We start from the raw sequence: 19,034 nt of genomic DNA, 5'->3' as shown, positions 1-19,034 counted from the left end.
AGTTAGCCTACAGTTAGCACAGTTAGCCTACAGTTAGCACAATCAACCCACATTTAGCAGAGTTAGCCTACAGTTAGCACAGTTAGCCTACAGTTAGCACAATTAACCGACATTTAGCAGAGTTAGCCTACAGTTAGCACAGTTAATCCACATTTAGCAGAGTTAGCCTACACTTAGCACAGTTGGCCTACAGTTAGCACACTTAACCCACATTTAGCACAGTGTGCCTGTGTGTTGGTGTGTGTTGTTGTAACATAAATGTATGGGAGGCAGGGATCAGCTGTATTAACAGCAGAGATATCAGAGGAGTCCCCGATTAATGAATTGGTCTCAGCTGTGACTCAGGCCTGCGGGTCAGGGGTTGCCATGGCAACTCAAAGTGGTCGTCAATGACGACAGAACCGCGCTGAGCCGTGTGAGAGAGAGACACGGAGAAATAGGCGGATTTTCCCCCTTTTCACTGGTCACATATTTGGGCTTGCTGTGACAAAACGGTAGCTCCTATCAGAGAAAGCACGCAGACTGTGGGAGTCCCAACACCTTCCTGAAGACTTTGATATGTTTTTAGACTAAATATTTTGGATACACTTGCGAGTTAAATACAGGGGTCCCTTCTGTTTCTCTGACAAAATCTTTGCATTGGAGTCTTCGAGCTGTAGGATGAGTTAAGGGACGAAAAAAATGAGGAAGATGAAAAATAATAAGAAGAAGAAACACGCGGTATAACAATGGGGCCCCTACAGCTTGCTTCTGTAGGGGCTAGGCCTCGGGCGTTGCCCCGTAGCCCCAATTAAATGACTAGAATCTGGAAATGATACACTGCTGAAAAAGCAAAGACTTTACTTTCACTTCCTTTACCTTCGCATTGATTTGATTATTGTAGGCTTACTCTAATCCTAGTTTGAGCCTACTACAGCTGTCTCCAGACCTATAATGTAAACAGTTGGCCTTGCAAAGCTCTAGCGTCACTACATCACGCAGCAAAGAAGAAGAACAAAGATGAGGGAGAGAAAAAGAAGGCGCCCTGATTACGGGGAGAGCAGTCAGGAGAGGGATGTTTCCGCCTTCACAGCTGCTGATAAGTAACAGATCCCCAGCTCATGCACACAAACACACGGTGCCAGAAATACACAAACAGATGCAAAACGTTGTGGTACTGTTCAACCCACAGAACGGAAATATACACCTGACAGTAGGCACAGTGGATTCTGGGTAATTGCATAGGAAACTGAATAATAGTCAGAGAGGGGAGAAAGAGACAAAAAACTTGAACAAACTGTCAAGTTTCGGTTACAAACCACAAGTAGAGTTAAGTATATCTGCACCCACAGTCAAAGGCAACTAGAGTCTGAGTCAGGCCAGACTTTGAAATGCATCTACACTGAACAGTTTCAGGTCATGCTAAAAATATCTAAATAAAAGAGCTTTACTGAGAAGTAGCATTAGCCATACAATACTGTCGCCTCCGACCGGACATTAAAAGGATGACGAGGAGTGATCACAAATATTCAGTTTGTTGTTTCATTGTCATTTATTGTTGGAACTGAAGTAGTTACTGTCGACATCCACAAATATATCTGACAGCCCTCCAGAACTTAACTTAAGGTATGACTTCATCTGGAAAATACAGCATAAATTAATATTACCTGACACAAAATATGACTTACAGCACCAGGTTTCGGTGCCTTGTTTTCAATTGCTTCTTAGTAATGTAGTGATTCAGTTACTTCTGTCTTCTTTGGGAGTCAGAGATATCTATAAAAATATGTCTCTGATGGTATAATCAATGGCACAACAGCTCTTCACCTTATTTTAATTAATTTTACAATTTAGACACTATTAAAGCCTCTGATTCAAACTAATGCAGCCAATCTCCATGTTCCAACTGTCACTTTTTGCCACCCAGTGTCCGTACCCACGGAGGCTTAGCCTTCTGTGATGTCACGTGTGCATACCCTCTATTTCAATCTAGACAATACCGAGAGTCTGGGAACCATTTTGTAACATATGGACCAAATGATTAGTCCATAGATTATCAACAGATACACCCTGAAGCTTTTTCTTCCAAACTGAGGCCACACACCAAACTCACAACTACTCAGTTGTAATTCAAAGGGCTCTCCATGCACAGGATGCCCATCAAATGAGCTGATTCATCTAATCACGCACAAGGAGCTCATTGGGTGAAGGGTATTGATCAGCCATAACAGTAAAACCACTGACGGGAGAAATAAATAACACTGGCCATCTTGTGACAATACAATGTTCTGCTGTGAAACCATTGGACCTGGCATTCATGTGGATGCTACTTAAGCCGGATTTCCATACACCACCTTTTCCATTGCTTATGAGTGTAGTGTGCAGCTGTAGCGCCTCCCTTGCAAGATTTTGCACAGTTGATTTTGCACAGTCGCGAGACTGCAGTGACATTTCTAACGAGAGAATCAGAAACTTGTAAAAGCTGCTACTTCTCTGTCCAATGTATGTTACTCTATGTAGATTTCCTACTAGTGAAGTGTTTTGTCTTTTTAACACCTCCTCCCAAGAAAATGAAACCCATAGAATCATGTTAAAGGCCACTGAACAGTTGAGGCTTTACTAAAACTTTGATGAAAAATAATACGATTGGAAATTGTTAGGGGTGGATGATGCAATCAGAAACTGCAATTTAACAGTTGCTGATTGTTGTATTGCAATTTTATGTCCTGAAGTTGCCCAATTAAAAGTTGTTTACAAAATACTTACTCAAAAATACACATACAGTGAGTGTCCTAAAAGGAGCTTATTATCCAGCCCAAGAGGTAGTGGAGAAAGAAAGGAACACAGGGCAGGGGCTCTGTCTGTGGGTCCGTCTGTGACACCACACAGCGCAAGAGAAGATATTCAGCAGTTGCCTTTTCCTTATGACAGCAATATAATGAGCCATTCACACAGTGCTGCTGCTGTTTCCTTATGTGTGTGCACACCCGAAGCTCTCTGTGCATATTAAGATACCTAGAGCCTAAGAGTAGGGAGACAGATTATACAATTTAGGCCAAGAATGAAAACTAAGCAAAGGCTGAATGACAGAAAGCAGAGTGGCCACTTTTACTGGGAAATTAATGAAGTATCCGCAGCTCTGTCAGACCATCTCTCATGTTTGGTTAATGGAAATGCTGCACGTGGACAAATGTATTTTATGGCAGATACAACAAATGCGATGGTATGGTAGGGTATGGTATACATTATTTACAAATAAGGCAAATGACTTTTGTTGTTGTATCATGTCACTGAAGCTGTTTATTGGGGAATGGAATGCAATTTGACCCAATTAAAAGACTGATACGGCTGGTTAGGTCAATAAAAACAAAGAGTTGCACTACACGTTGGCTCTTACTAAAGTCCAATGAGTGCCAAACAAATGACTCTTGTTCTTACCCCACTGAGCTACCAATGAAATATAGCATAAGTGACAAATAAGCTCACTGGTTTTACTGACAAACACAAAAACATATGAGTATCTTTTATTCAAGATACTCCAAGACAAGTAATTGGTGGTGCCCTTTTTCTTAATCATTTTAGAATATTATAAAAAGAATAGATTGTTCTAATAGTTCCAACAATTTCAACTGTTGTTAGTCCCTCAAACACTAATGGGGTTATGACCACAAACATGTCAATAAAATGTAGATTTAGTGGAAATATCCAGAACCTTCTACTTAAACGTGTGACCTGTATGTGAGACGGCAGAGCTCGTACACACCAAACACTTCAGTAACAACCATGAGTCAGCCTGTGACTCTCACTTCCTCCCAGTGAGAGTTAACAAGGAGCCGTGATCACTTTGCAGGTTTTACAACATAAATGTATACAGAGCACAGCTACAGCACTGAGCCATTTTATTATTAACTTTAATCTCATTTATTAAAGGAAGAGTAACCGCAAATCTACTGTTAAGTATAAACATCAGGAATCATTACCAATGAATGTCTGACAGCGCCCAATGCTAGTGATGACAGTATGTAAAAATGCAATGGTCCTTCTACTGTGCATTTACTGATGAACAATGGCTGTATCATCTTGATGGCACGTTCGAAAAGCTCTGGCAATTCAACATGCAGCTGAAAGAAAAGGACGGTTGTGGCGATAGAGTATAGTGTGTGTGGCGTGTGATCTTGTTAACCACAGGCTAATATTGCTAACAAAGTTGCCATGGCTACCTACTGAGTGTAGAGGGGGAAGCAGGGCTTACAGTAGGCAGCCACACCCAGACACAGCTGAAGTTTCCTACGCATGCAGCCCAAGCAGGAAATTACCAACGACACTGATGTATTACACACTCACAAAGCTATGTAAAGGTTGCATTGCTCAAGAGCACAGTTCCAATTTTGATATCATGTAGAAAAAAAGATGACAATTTTTTTATCAGAGCACAATTTCTTATTTGAGCAATATTAACTTTCAAGCAACCTCTGAAAAGTTTGTAAAAATCAAGATGCCCACTGCTGCTTTCTTACATTTTATCAAATTCAGATAATCTTCATTAAGTCACAAATTTTAATGCCTCACTGACCCAGACTCAAGGTGCACTTGAGTGCACTCACTGCTCTGTATATCATGAGTATGTCAGTCCAAGTGGGGCATGTGTTCTGCATGAGTGCTCATCATCCATACACTTGTGTTGCCAAACATCCCCAGCAGGATGCAGTCAGACACACACACACACACACACACACACAAAGGTTTTTAGGAACAATTAAAAATAAAAAAACATCTAAAGGTGATGACCTGGCCTCCAAATTCACTACATCCCAAACTGATCAAGAATCTGTGGTCCACAGAGGCCCCTCCCCTCAACCCATAGGACCCTAAGGACGACCACTAACAACACCGTGTTTCCAGACATCACACCCTCAGAATGCCCATGTCCATTGACCAATGAGTCGCAACTGTTTCAAAGGCACAAGGGAGACCTACACAATATTCGGGAGGAGCTCATAATACTATGTCTGACTGGTATATGTGTTACAGAACATTTACATTTAAAGGAAGGAGATCTTAGTCACAGATATTAAATGCAAATAATTCAATTAGGCCATCAAAAGGCAGGTGGTAAATTTGAGACGGCAAAAAAAAGGAGAACTAAAAAACAAAATGTATTTTTAAATACTCTTTCCAAAGTCAAATGCAGTTGCGAATGTAAAAATAAATGTCTGGCTAGTTTGAACAGAAGAGTTTTATATATATCCACCTGAAATATATGCAAATAACTAAACCACAAGCAAGCCTATCAAGATAGTTATTAGACTGTGCAATAGAACTTCCCGGAATCAAATATATTTTCTTTTTTGAGGTGCTATTTAGATGGAACAAAATAATAAGGCGGTGAAAAAAATTATCAATACACACTCAATATGTGTTACCGCCCTTTAGTGGTTGAGGACTGAACACTTTTTCCACAGGATTATTGCCAATTCTCTCACTCAGAGCTGATACAGTAACGCTTAAAACAATCTGTACCTTTGAAAGCTTACAGGTTTCAAAACTCCATCACCACTGTCAGCTTACTCTGTAATTAGATTTTTTAATAATTCATTACACATTAAAAGAAAGACTAGATGGTGGCATCCAGTGTCTCTTAAATACTGTTGGTAGCCTGTAGGACTTAGAGTCTTAGAAGTGATGACACTGCCACAGAGCACATCGACTTACATGCCAACTACAACATCAGTCAGGACACATCACAATCTCAAACTTTCACTGTCATCTTATGACACACAAATCCAACATTAAGGAATTTATTTGAAAATTATTATTAATCTCATCTCTGTGTTTCTCTTCTAAATACAGTGTGTGTCTTTGTATGGCCACAAAGTTTGTGGGGGCAAAATTAAAGTCTAGTCTAGTTCCATTCAATATAAACTACACTATGAAGTGAGAACACATTTCAGGTTCACCGAGACAACAAAAGGTGTGGATGTGTGTCCAGCAGCAAACGTGATTTCCAAGAACCAAGCAACAAGCACTGTCCTCACCACATATTCGTGAGAACATCCCATGGACCTGTACCGTTTACAGTCAAGGTGAGACACATAGCAGTATGAGATTAGCTGTAATCGCTCAAGGAAAGACTGGGGAGAGCCATGGAGGAGGACTGACACTGTAATCCTAACTAAGCCCCCCCCCATACACAACACAAGTAAGAGACGCACACACGCACGAACGCACTCCCACACACACTCACTCAAGAGCAAAGATGCACCAGTACAAACACCAATATCAAGTATTAGTCTGATAATGTGCTCATGTATTCGTACTGATATTTGTAAAATAACACCTGATGTAGCTGTAGACCAACTTACCCTCGACCCCAAGTAAAAAGTGTACATTTACATTAGGGGTTGCACAAAAGTCAACTATTATGTGATGAAGGTCAAGTCAACATCATGACGTCACTAACAACAACAAAAAAAAAAAACTGTAAAAAGAAATGCTTTGTGTGTGTATATATATAGTAATTTAATAGTGCTCCACAGCGTGAAGCCAGCAAACTGAATTGTTGTTCTGCAGCCTCCATATCTCTGTTACCACAGGACGTTTAATGTTTAATTGACTGCTGTCGAGAGTTCCTCTGCTGGCGTCAGTGGATGCCTTTTCAGATGAGCAGGCACTGCAGTAGTAATTTACTTGTATTTCAGGACGGACTTACATATTTTGCATGTTGAAGCATGGGCTTCACCTTTTGTGAAATATTTCCACACATTTTAAGACCCACTGGGCTCCTCACCTGGGTTCTCGGAAGCACGGTGTTGTTATGGTCATGTATTCATTAAAGAGTCGAGATGATGCTTAAAGCGTTGACAAGTTGTGTTATGTCCAGCTGGTGACAATATGCAAATAAACCAGTGGAGTAACACAGCTCCAATAGAGGATACTGCCATGGTTTGCATTCAGTCTGATTTTAGTCAGGTAGTCTACTAAATATAATGCAGTTCCTCAGTGCAAATATTGCAAACTGGTCCATTTGGCGCCATTGAAAAAAAATCCTTTCTATCCTTTAGCATCATTAATGCCTCTAAAGCACCCAGTGCTTCAAAGTCAGTCAACATATTTGCTAGTCCACTGGAACTTTCTTACAATTGATGGAAAGGAGGGATTGAGAGAGATAAGGGTAAGCAATAGTGGGGACGAATAAGGAAGCATCCTGTTCGCTATTTTTGCACAACTTCCTGTCACAGCCCTCAGAATTTGAGAAATAATACAAGAGGAGGAAACACGGACATTGGTCCTCGTGTATGAGTGTGCATGCATGCAAGTGTGTGTACACAACTAGAAAAAAAATAAAGAGAAGTAAGAGTTGACAGATGAAGAAATTAGCATATTAATAAATGAACACATACAATGTTTGAACAGAAAAATCTAAGCTGCTTCATATTTTCATGTATTTTCACTGAAAAACAGCCACAAGCTACGCCATCCCCACCGCAAATTCCCATAAATGCACAAAGTGTGTTTAAGCTACACCCGTGTGAGACAAACTGAGAGACAGCAACACCAAACTTGTCCTCAGTGACTCCACTCAGTGAGGCACAATGCTAACAAAGCCTAACCACGTCATTAACAGTCAGCCAGTCTTTAACAGAAAGTACACTAATTAATGAATATTGACAAAATGGCTTAAGTCTTCATAAATAGCACAAGCTGTTTCACTGGAGCTGCAAGTAACAGTTGCTTCCATTATCTATTCATTCGCTTTACGTTCCAATAAATTTTAGATTCCCATTTCTCAGAGATCAAATGCAAATCCAATTATTAACTTAGCTCAAAAACAAATTTGACATTGCATTTTTAGCGTATAAATAGTTTTTTCTAATTATATACTACATGCGAATGTCAGTTTTTGTCCAAATCAAATGCCTGGCTGACATTGTTTGACCTAAGTTATTTTTCTCAGTAAAGACCTTAATCATAATAGTGTTTTTGTCTTGTATGAATTGTCAATGTAGAGAGCAGATAATTTGTAAATTCTGGGTTTGCATAAAAGCTTTTTAACACATGGAGAGTGAACTAAAGCACAGTAAAAATAAAAAATGAAAATCATATCTTGTCTGCCCAACTTTACAAGTTAACCCACCAGCCCGCTATAGCTAACTGAAAACAACTGGTGCACAGCTAAAACATCCCAGGTAGAACTCACTGTCTGAGTTTCTGTTCCTGCCTAGATAAAACTGCAAATGAGACTATTGTGACTGTACAATGTGGATCACAGAATAAAACAAACAGAAGTATCATACTGAACTGAACTTCCTTTACCAATAGGCCTTTAACAAACCGGTGCCTTTTAATATGATGTTACCTGAAGACACAGACTCACAGTCAAGCCTGAGAGAAGATCTAACAACTAATCAGCTGGAGGTGAGATTCCTTTCTGAGAAAGGTATTTTAGTGGTGTCGTGGCTCTGCATTCCACTGTGAGCCTGTCCCAACAAATTGGTCACTCGTACTTTTATTACACAACTTGGTTCTCTCACTCAGTAGGAACAGGATTCAGAGAACAGCTGCTCTTTTTTGATACGTACAGTGCAGGTAGAATGGAGCAGAGACTACTACACACAAGTATCCTTGGTATTTATAAAGTGGTGTTTAAAATGAGATCAATCATCCACCAAGCATTCGAGCAGTCTGTCAGCAAACATGCATGCAACTGCATTAAATGTTTCTGCTTTTGTAAGCATTGGAGCTGCATAAAGTGTAAAACATGTTCTTGGCGACAACAAAGTTAGTGTTTCAGGAGGGATACAAGTATTAGCATGGCTCGTAGACTCTAGCTAACCTTTGCCACAAAAATAGTGCAGACAAATTAGTGAACTGACTTTCTTTTCTGTCCTACAGTTGCTGGAGTATCTGGTGTTGACAGTATATGTGCTTAAATATGCACCGACTCATCTACATCTGTGAGAGCCACCATCACAGAACTCAACCAAATCTACCTGTCACCTTTGCACTTCAAGTATATTTTGTATAGTCAAGTACTTATATGCATGTATTATATTTATACTATATATCATAATATACTATACTGCTTTTATATACTGTTTAACTACAATAATATTATATCATTAGCACTCCTGCCATCATCTTGCCACTGCACTGTGTTTCTGTGTTTTTATTTTTGCTTTTATTTTTCTATCTCAGTATTTTATTCTATTGTATTTTATTGTACTCAAATACCAGACTGCTATGACGACTTAATTTGCCTTCAGGGATGAATAAAGTAATCTATCTATCTATGGTTGTATGCTTCCACCAATCAGTCACTTTGCATATCACATTCATGTCATGTGCTTAATGTCAGGAAGAACTTCCATGTATCGCTGCAGAACATGAAGAAGTTGACCTATGGCCTTGAGATCAGAACACAAAATACATGTTTGTGAGGTCACAGTGATCACAGGCATTTGATCATCAAAATGTAATCAGTTCATTCTTGAATCCAAGTGAAGGTCTGTGCCAGATTTGAAGAAATTCCTTCAAAGTATGACGTTTATGAGTTCTTTCTAAGGTCACAGCGAGCCTGGCATTTCATAGCCAGTTCATGTGAAGATTTGTGCCAGAACTGTATTCACAAGAATGGGAGATGACCTAAAGCCATTCAAGCATAATGCCTGTGGCACAGAGGCATAAAAACTCAAATGCAATCAAATCACTGGCATGTGGCCACAGGTGCAACATGTTCTGAAAAGTGTAGACGTTCCCTTCTCTATGGGACTCTGTAACAATAATCTTTTTGAATCATCGCAGTCATTTAAGCTTCACACCACATGTAACTTATTATAACTCACTACACACCCACTACTGTGTATGTCTGCTTTCCTTAATCTCCTTATATGCATTTCTCTTTTCAGGCACTTTCCCACACTGTCTTTAGCTTTTTTTGTCACACGCTGTCCTTCCTTCCCTCCCTCTTGATGTCTGCCTCCCCCAGTCAATGCTCACTGATGGCTCACTTGCTTTCCTCGTTCAGCACTTCTCTGTAAAATACTGTCGTTCACTCTGCGCCAAGAGGCCCCTGCCACTAGCAGTCCATTAACCACTCCAGTTTCACGCTGGCACTCAGTCATCCTATTCTTCGGCTCACAGTATGCCCTTCTTCCCCTGAGATGTACAGAACAGGAAACAGTGTCTCTGTGTGCCTAGGTGTGTGTGTGTGCCAAGGAAGAGAGCAGACATGAGTTATAAGAAAGAGGCAAAAGACACCTACTATCTACTGAGGAACAAATCTCCAACTGCTCTGCTTGAGTCAAGACTCAAGTGTGACTAAAGAGTCATGACCTCACTAGCTTCAATTGTCACGCTATTGTAAAAAAAAGCATTTGCTGAGGTGGTTCCCCCAGGATGTAGGTGCACTGCTGCACAGGCAAACACCAGATTTAAAGCTTGAAGGAAGATGCACTTATTGTTGCTATCAGATCTTTAATGGTAAAAAAGCTGGACATTAACTGACATCCAACACTTAGAACTAATACTAAGTGTCAAAAATATGAGCACCCAAATAGAGAACCATATTCAAGTCATACAGACAAAAAGGAAAACAACAGCCTGATTATTTCACTCACAGTGCATTGTGGTTGTCTGCGGTTGCCTTAACTTAGAGCATTACCTCAGTTAAGCACATGGGTTCAATAATCACCATGACAATGTACATATTACGTCTACTGACAGACTAAAGGAGGGAATCCATCTCGTAAGTTGATATGTGAAACTCCCCATTAATGATATAATATACCATAATAATAACTGATATGAAAGTAAATCAAATCAGTCCCAGTCTCTATATGTAAGGTGATAGAAGTAATCCAACTGGCAGGTTGAGATTGCATGTATGATCTAGTTAGCAAATTTTCCAACTCAGTGAATATTTAATGAAAGGAAAAAAATAGGTTGTGCTTACACACTCATTTTGTCACCAACCACAGCAGGTCGGTCTTCCTCCAGTCGCAGGCAATGTGTAATACGCATCCAGCATATTGATGTGATTTTGGAACTTACAAGTTACATGCTATATAATGATAAGCAGAATTATGGAAATTATCGCTTCCTAATAGAGTACAACTTTAAGTAATGAAAATTATTCTTTGACATAGCTTTAATCTTTGAAAGTTCATTCATCATTGTGGCCCAAAATCCACCCCATGATAATAACAGACTGACAGATCACATGAAATGGACGTAGCTAATAAGTAACCGAGCAATCTCCAAAAATAATGTAAGGACACTTGAGCAAAATATGCAAGTTGCTTAACTCATTCCAAATATAAGTTATTTCTCCCCTTGGTAAATAACATTCCTAACCAAGGGGAGAAAAAAGTCAAACCTCTCTGATCAACCAAACCTTCTTCCTGCAAGAAGAAAATCAGACAACCTGGTAAGCTCAACAAGGTGACCCAGAGCCAGAATCTGGGATTCATAATTCACTTTGTATGTCAAAAAACTCTCCCAGCCAGTGATCCCTGGCTAATCCACACTGTGCCTGCCTGCTAGATTGAGCCAGCTTGTTTATATCAACAGCATTCATGGATGATGATCCTTTGTGTCCCTGTGGGCCTGGAGAACACAGATAGCTCTAATGGGAGCTAAAATGACCTTCTTTCGGTTTCAAGATAAATCCCTGGAGTATGTTCAGCCACCGATCTACCTGTACGCATTGTGAACCATGTTAATAATTCCTGTTAAACATAAGTGCAGGTTACATATGCCAAAGCCAGCGCGTGATCTGAAGCAAACAAACATCAACTCACACAGGCTCTGGATTACAGACCTGCCTGCACACAGCAGGGGAGCATTAGAACACAGTATGTTTTATGGGGGGTAGTAACGTTCGGACCTTGCATTAACATCTGACCTGCGGAATCCAATCACAAGTGGCCAGCTTTAAGTACCTGGGTCACACTTGGCATTAAATGCATCTCCTCCTGCATTGTTTTTTTAATGTTTTTTTTTTTCTTTCTTTCTTGTCTGTAAAGTGTCTTTGAGTTCTGGAAAAGTGCTATACAAATAAAATGTATTATTATTATTATTATGTGTCCCTAGTCACACATGTGACATGTGTCACTAGTCAGCACTTGAGCTCCAATCTCACCCTAGCGTCCTGTAGGCAAATAAACACCGGCATCATTTGGGGCACAGACCCTGGTCATTATTGAAGAAATACATAACTTAATTAATAATTAACCACTGCAGGGTTTGTTTTTATGATGGAATCACACAGTGCACTGCTCATTTCTGTTTTTAATTATTTATTAATTAGTATATAAATATTTTAAAATCATTGCTAATGGGGACACATCACTTACAGTGGTTTGTCCTTTTCATGCGATTGTTTTTTTGTTTTTTTTTATATAGCTGTTGCATGTTGTTTTTTTTCTGAATGAATGAGGCAAAGCCCCACTTACACAAGAGCCTGAGTAGGTTGTCTTGAATATGACCTAAAACACATTGCGTGTTCACACCACTGAAGGAATGTGCCCAAACATGCATATGCCAAATGTGGTCCGAGATCAAATCACTCAAACACCGTAGTCACACCTGTGCTTTAAGCTGGTTACTTGCGGTCTGATTGCCTGGGAAAGTTGTTAATGTAAGGACAGAAAGTGACCAAAGTCATTTTTACAGGTGTTAATTTTGAGGGCAGGGAACATTTGAAACACTTGTTTGTGATGGGTCTAAAGATGAAAACGCTTATTTTGGTGACATAAAATACATAAAGGGCCGCCTGTCTTAGAATTTGCCTGCTATAAACAGCAGCAGTTAATTTAATGCCCAAACTAGCTGAAGTCGTCCCAACAACACATTCTGTAAAACAAAAACAAGCACCTATCTCATCCGAGATTCCTCCAAAATCTGTGACTTATCTAGTGAGAGCGATGACAACCTAAACTGATGAAGCACAAGATGACAAAGGAATGAGGATGACAAAAAATGTTATTGTCAGTGGTATGCTTATGAAGAAGTGAAAAGAAACACAATGGAGTTACAGAGAGGTCAAGTAAAGAGTAAAGACAGGTGAGAGAGTGCTGATGTCACGCTGTAGACCAAACCTAATTCCACACCCTTCACCCCTGTCTGACCTCTGACAATGATGTAATAAAGATATTGCCAAAATAAGTTATTTCTGTTAGTGATATACTGCAGTCAGGGCATTTCCCAATAATAATGCGGCCTGTCTATCTGCAAACACAGCCACACACTCACACATTCTGTACGCACTGTTATCGCAGGGACATTGCACAATTGGTTTCTGTTTATGACTCATGTTTACTTAAAACCCTACCTAACCCTGGGTATACATTGGCATTGATATGACGATTAGAATCACTACCAAAAATGTCCTTTAAATTCGACTACTGAGTGGTCAGTGAAACTGAAAGGACAGAATAAATATAAAACCATAAGTTTACAGTATGGACAGCATGTCACCACAACAGTGACTAAATATGTAACCGCAACTAAAATGTCATTCCTAGTCATCAAAAACAGGCCTTTAACAAAGTGGGGCTGCAACGCAGTTACCAGGCACGTGTGCTACTAGGTTCATGCCCAAGTGGTACTATTTATATGAAAAAGTTCTGAACAAAAGGCCTGAACAAACTGTTCTGTATTTATCTGTGTCGTAACAGTTTGTGTGGTTACCCCTGAGGATAACAAATAAAAGCTCTAAAACTACCCAAAACTAATTGTGTGTGTGGGGGGTAGAATTGTTTATTTGGTCTGTGCATCCTCTATGGTTACCATTTGTCACTGTGTACAATATCAGTTTTCACCTGTTGCCAGACACAACCAAGGGGTTGAATTACACAACAGTTTGCACTAGCTGATGACAGACATCACTGCTTCAACACCTAACTGAATCACAAATGCTGACAGTCAGGTAAAAACTAGATGAGGTCATTATGATTAAGCCAGCTTCAGTTAAGACACACCTTGCCACAGTTCTGCTTAAGTGTTTTACTTTTTGCATATAGTGTTCACAAAGGATCAGTCGTGTTTTGACATGTTTCAAAACCTTAGAGCACACGATTTAATGTTTCTTGCAAAGTTCAAGTTATCAAAGTTGAGTGCTAGACACTTCCTCATATGCTGACATTTACTAGCACTTTGACCTGAATTGTGAATCCCACGGGGCCACCTTTCAAATTCTAGTGACAGCTTTAGAGGGGGAAAGTAATTACAGGTATGGGAGTTTGTTCTTTTGGAACTTCACCTGAAAACTGAGAGGAAGAAGGTCTAACTATCAGTGAAGCTCGGTCTACACATTTCGTCAAAGCTTCACAGTGAAATTATCAATGTGCAGGAAGTTGAACCACGCAAATACTCACAAATTTCTTTTTGCCATCTCCATCCTCGTAGTTCTTCTTTGATTTCTTCTTCTCCTTGGAACCAGCAGCTGAGGCTGAATTCCCCTGGTTTTGATCCATATTTATAAATTAATCCGCTTCCTTGAATTGGGTGTCAAGATAAACACGTGTAGAAGTAATCTCCGGTCGCTCTTGGCACAAAGTTAAAGAGTTTTAACTTTAGAAAACCCTACGTGGTAATTCCCCTGGGGCCTAGGCTAGTTGCTGGCTAACTAACTAGCCGCGATGAGCACGGTGTTGCTAATGATTTGGAGGAAAGCCAGCTACAGCCACTCCGAACGAGCCCCTTCGCTAAGCCTCCCGTCTGTATCACTGAGGGAGGGAAATTCAAAGCACGGCCCCAAGTCCTCTGGATGAAAAGTACAAACACAACCTGCTGCGTCGATAAAACACAAATTCGGACTTGGCGTTTCTATTTCGCACTTGTAACCGAAGCCGAGGTGTTAACAAAGTGAATTTTAAGCCCAAAACATTTGCGACACTAGCCGAGCTAACGTTAGCTTTAGCTGAGCTAGCTCGTCGGCTACCGTAACGTTAGGTACGAGAAACAAAAACAAAAATAACTCCTATCTTTCCACTTCCACGAGTTGCCTCGGCGACCGCAGCACGGACGACGAGTTTGTGTTGTGGGTGACTAGGGTCGACGGTGTGCTCCTAGTTGTGTTCCCATGTTTACGAAAAGTTCAGTTAACTTTTTAACCCCTGTTTGACAGCGGGGAGACGAGTATAAGCGTCTTCCTGTTCGTTTCCTCCTGACAGTCCGGACTGACTCAGAGCTGGTTGGGGTGGAGCCTGAGCCTGAGCCCTGCGGTCTGCACCTGAGCCGATCTAACAGACACCTCTAACTTGACTGCAGTCCAAGATACATTAGGGAAAAGAATGGCGAAGTTTTCCGCACAAATTTAGACTAAGAAAGTTACTACTCCAGGATCTGCACGACGCAAATTGAAGTCGCGCACCAGTGAGCCGTGGCATAACTGTGTCACAATCTAGACTGTTGAATTCACAATGAGCGGAAGTAGTGTACACACACGATCACAATTCAGTTGTCAGATGAGCTTTGTAGAGAGTAAGCCACCACCAGCAGGCAGTACAGGCCATTAAATCTGTATTGGTGGGAAGAAAGACATTTACTGGCAAGTAGTACCGCACTATACTGATAGCCCATTAAGTTAGCATATAAATAGTCCAACGGCTTAGCAATAAATCCGTTTAAGGACGACCAGATGTAGAAAATAATTTGTAATTTAGCATAAATAGTTCAATAAATGATAATATATTGCCAGTGGGCTAATTAAAACGTGTACTGTGATCTCCTGTGCAGGCTGTTAGTGCTCAAAATGTAGCTATAGTTGAAAACTTAAGTTAAAGTTACAGGCATGTCAAGAAACTCATTTTACAGAAATGTGCGTCGAGGACAGTTGGCCTGCTTCGTTTTTGCTATCAGTTTTTCATTTTTGTAAAAATGAACATATTTGACTTGGGCCCTTTGCCATTTTCACTTCAACTATATTGTCAAACTTGGAGCTCCACCAAGTGGTTAAGTATAAAAACGACAGATTCTGCAGTGTTACAGGGGACAAAACAGCGTGTCAAATAAAGTTAAAAGATCGCTTTCTTTTTGGCAGAACGTCTTCCAAATGACATTTATTTGGTCATCTGTCATAGTCAGTCATCGGTCAGTTAATGTGGCCATCTGCCCTCCGCCTGAAAGATCTAAATCCATGACTTCTCAAATCCACAATTTATTTTGATTATGCACCACAGACAAAAAAAGTAAACACCACGTTTAGCTGATCTCAAAGGAAATTTACATTTCAGATGAAGCATTCGGGAGACACTGAATGAATGAAAGTTCAACATATTTTTGACTCGGTTCTTTTGAGTTGGGTAATTTCGGGTTAAGTACTCGAAATGCAATGTTTCCATTCATCTCACACGCACACAAACCTGGGTAAGAACACGCAATCACGCGCGCGCACACATACACACACACACATAGGCACAGGATTACAGAGATAGTCTCATCTGTCTTGGTATGTGTGAGATGTTTTCCAACAACAAGATTGGAGAGGATTTGCGCATCACCGGTGGCACTGAAACACACAGCAGTTTGGTTTATCGCGCAGGGTTCATCATACTTCAGCCTCGAGTCTTCATTCTTCCGGATGTTGGCGCTATGAAGTGTGGGAGAGAGGTTAATTAAAAGTGAATGTGCGCGATAACACCGCCAGCCCCGTGGCACTCGTAAAAACGTCTCTGCGGGGTATTAAATGATAAACAGTTGGCCCTTCACATCAGCAGCTGCAGCATCTCCAGTCGTCGCCATTCAAATACAGGTGCACAGACGCAAAGACTGACTCTTTAAAGCAGATTTGAATATCTTTATGTATACCCACAATCTTTTACAATGGACGTGAGGTCGAAAATCGTAATCGTTTTGTTTCACAAGACAAGACAGATCCAAATAGTTTATAGATAGTTAATCGATACAGCCTAGAGGCTTTCTGTGTTGGCCAGTGTCAAATATCTGGGAATATGGACTCAACCCGCATTTGCCATGTCTAATTTGTAGGCAATTAGACGTGTTAGTATGAGCTTGGGAGCACTGTAAATGTGTTTCTGCTCGGTGGGGAGCGCAGGAGGGCTACGGCGGATGATGGATTGTTTCACATTATTTGGGCAACTGGAAAGTGCAGGCCCTATGAGTCACTAATTTGATCAGAAATTATACTGTTTCCCTGCACCTGACGTAGACCCACAACACTGATAAGACTTTTCGTTTGGGGGGTGTGACTGCGGCCCTTGAAGTGAAAACGTGTGATACACTTCCTGGCTGACTCCGGATTATTTCCCTTAATGTGTCCCAGACAAAGGCAACAACATCATGTGTCCAAATGTGCGCAGTAGCAGCAGTCCGTGGGTAATCCTTAAATTCCCACATGAGTCTCACTAAATACAAAGAATCCCGGAGTTTCTTCTGGTGGTCTGGCCTATTTGTAGGAGCTCCGGGCCTCTCTCAGTGACCTGTCATATGGCATGGAGGCGAAGAAAGAGTTTCGGAGCTGGCAGTTGATGAAGAATACAATGAGCAGCACCAAGAGGAAAAGCAGTAGGCACATGACTATGTAAGTGATCAGGTCCGGTTTGTGGAACTCGCCCTCCCGGAGCCCTCCTCCTCCTCTCCCCGTGGTGGGTCTCAGGAGAGCGGCCACGCTCACCGAGCCGCCGTGGGAGGCGTTCAGGGAGGAGGGGGCGTGTGTGCTGGACTGGGCCATGAGCACCAGGTCGAAGTCTGGGGTGTTGGTGGAGTTGAGGAGTATCTGCCTCAGCATGGCGCTCCGCGGGCTCACCGGCTGCGTCGGTCGGCTATAGGATGAAAACACACGGAGGTTATGTAGTCTACCGACCGTTCAGTCTTATTACACCGATAAAATAATCTGTAATGACCACTGTGTGACACACTCTAGGAATTTTGCATACGAACGTTGTTATCCAGGGACACACGCATTCCAAATACCTCATGACTGACAAGGTCACTGATACATAATCCACACGGCACAGCTCAAGACACTGGTGTCATTATTAAAATAGCACAAACTAGGCTGGAGTCACTGTCAAGTAAAAACTGTGGACTCCGCCTCACTTACTTTGGAGTGAGCTGCGAAGAGTTCCGCAGGTGAGCTGGAAAAGACAAAATCTCGGCTCCGCATTCCTCAGAGTCCCCGGCTCTGTCTGCTCCAGCGTCGCCGAGGACGCGCCGTAAAGAATCAGCAGGTCGATGGGCTCAAATCTGCACCCACAGACCAGATGAGAGGCGAGGGCTTTATACCTCGGCGTTACGGGTCACATCAAAAACAAAACTGACCAAATCCACGTGCGAGCGCAGACCAAGACCCCCCTAAAACAATACGCTGACAGTTTCCACTTGTTGGCTTCTGAATCCAAATCGTCCTTCCAGGCGTGCGGCAGAGCAACGGCTGCCTTATCGCAGGCGGCAGTAGATATCCAAATGACTCTAGGGTCTGGCAGAGGTGGTGAAGTTCATCGACGATAACCGGCGCGCACACGTGCCTTGTGCGTCGTGGTGCGCAATACAAGATCGCCTGTTTTGGTGCGTCCAGGGCGCAGAGAAATCAGTAGCGGCTCCCGTTTCCCCTACCATTATTTGAACGCCTTTGTTATCACTAAAACGATCGGTATTGTTGAACTGATAACTCCGATGGTCCGGCGTTAAAGATTTATTGATCCAGTACCACTAAAATGAGATGAAGGAAGCATTAATCGATGACAAAACACGACAGCACGCAGGGGTCGTGAAGAGCTTCCTTTCTTCTGCCTTCCTGGGTTTCCTGTGCTATCTGTGACAGAGAGAGGGAGGGAGAAAGACAAACAGACACGCACACAGAGAGGGGGGAGAGAGAGAAACACGGAGATGATCTATCTATCTATCTATCTATCTATCTATCTATCTATCTATCTATCTATCTATCTATCTATCTATCTATCTATCTATCTATCTATCTATCTTATCAATTCAACTGGCGGTCAACAGTGTTCTTCATATAATTTTAGGGGTGATGAGAGAAAGCTGAACTTGTGCCAGTTTTGGCCAGTGTGGGGAATGTCTCGCACTGGAGT

The 19,034-nt window shown here is 41.4% G+C and overlaps 2 protein-coding genes across 4 annotated transcripts in view; both read right to left on the bottom strand.

The window, feature by feature from the left end:
- LOC125007688 (protein diaphanous homolog 1) overlaps positions 1–15,371 on the bottom strand; it is an 86,375-nt gene extending 71,004 nt beyond the window's left edge. For 2 of the 3 annotated variants that reach the window (XM_047584426.1, XM_047584427.1), the window contains exon 1: positions 14,355–15,369. In XM_047584426.1, the coding sequence (XP_047440382.1) occupies positions 14,355–14,453 (99 nt within the window). In that variant the 5' untranslated portion in view covers positions 14,454–15,369. Of the gene's footprint in view, positions 1–14,354 lie in introns of all 3 variants that reach the window. The other variant, XM_047584429.1, reaches the window with a different exon arrangement.
- Positions 15,372–16,118: 747 nt separating this feature from the next.
- LOC125008195 (small integral membrane protein 32-like) lies at positions 16,119–18,741 on the bottom strand. The gene is made up of 2 exons (XM_047585319.1): positions 18,044–18,741; positions 16,119–17,762 (listed from the first exon to the last, which is right to left on the bottom strand). Exon 2 carries the CDS (start codon positions 17,726–17,728, stop codon positions 17,387–17,389), a length of 342 nt encoding a protein of 113 aa, XP_047441275.1. The 5' UTR covers positions 17,729–17,762; positions 18,044–18,741; the 3' UTR covers positions 16,119–17,386.
- Positions 18,742–19,034: the final 293 nt, after the last annotated feature.

This window comes from Mugil cephalus, chromosome 5, assembly GCF_022458985.1.
Source record: "Mugil cephalus isolate CIBA_MC_2020 chromosome 5, CIBA_Mcephalus_1.1, whole genome shotgun sequence".
NCBI classification, from domain to species: domain Eukaryota; kingdom Metazoa; phylum Chordata; class Actinopteri; order Mugiliformes; family Mugilidae; genus Mugil; species Mugil cephalus.
This window is presented reverse-complemented; position numbering and strand designations above follow the sequence as displayed.

Excerpts from the sequence above, each read along its gene's own strand:
- LOC125008195 (XM_047585319.1), bottom strand. The coding sequence starts at position 17,728 with ATGCTGAGGCAGATACTCCTCAACTCCACCAACACCCCAGACTTCGAC.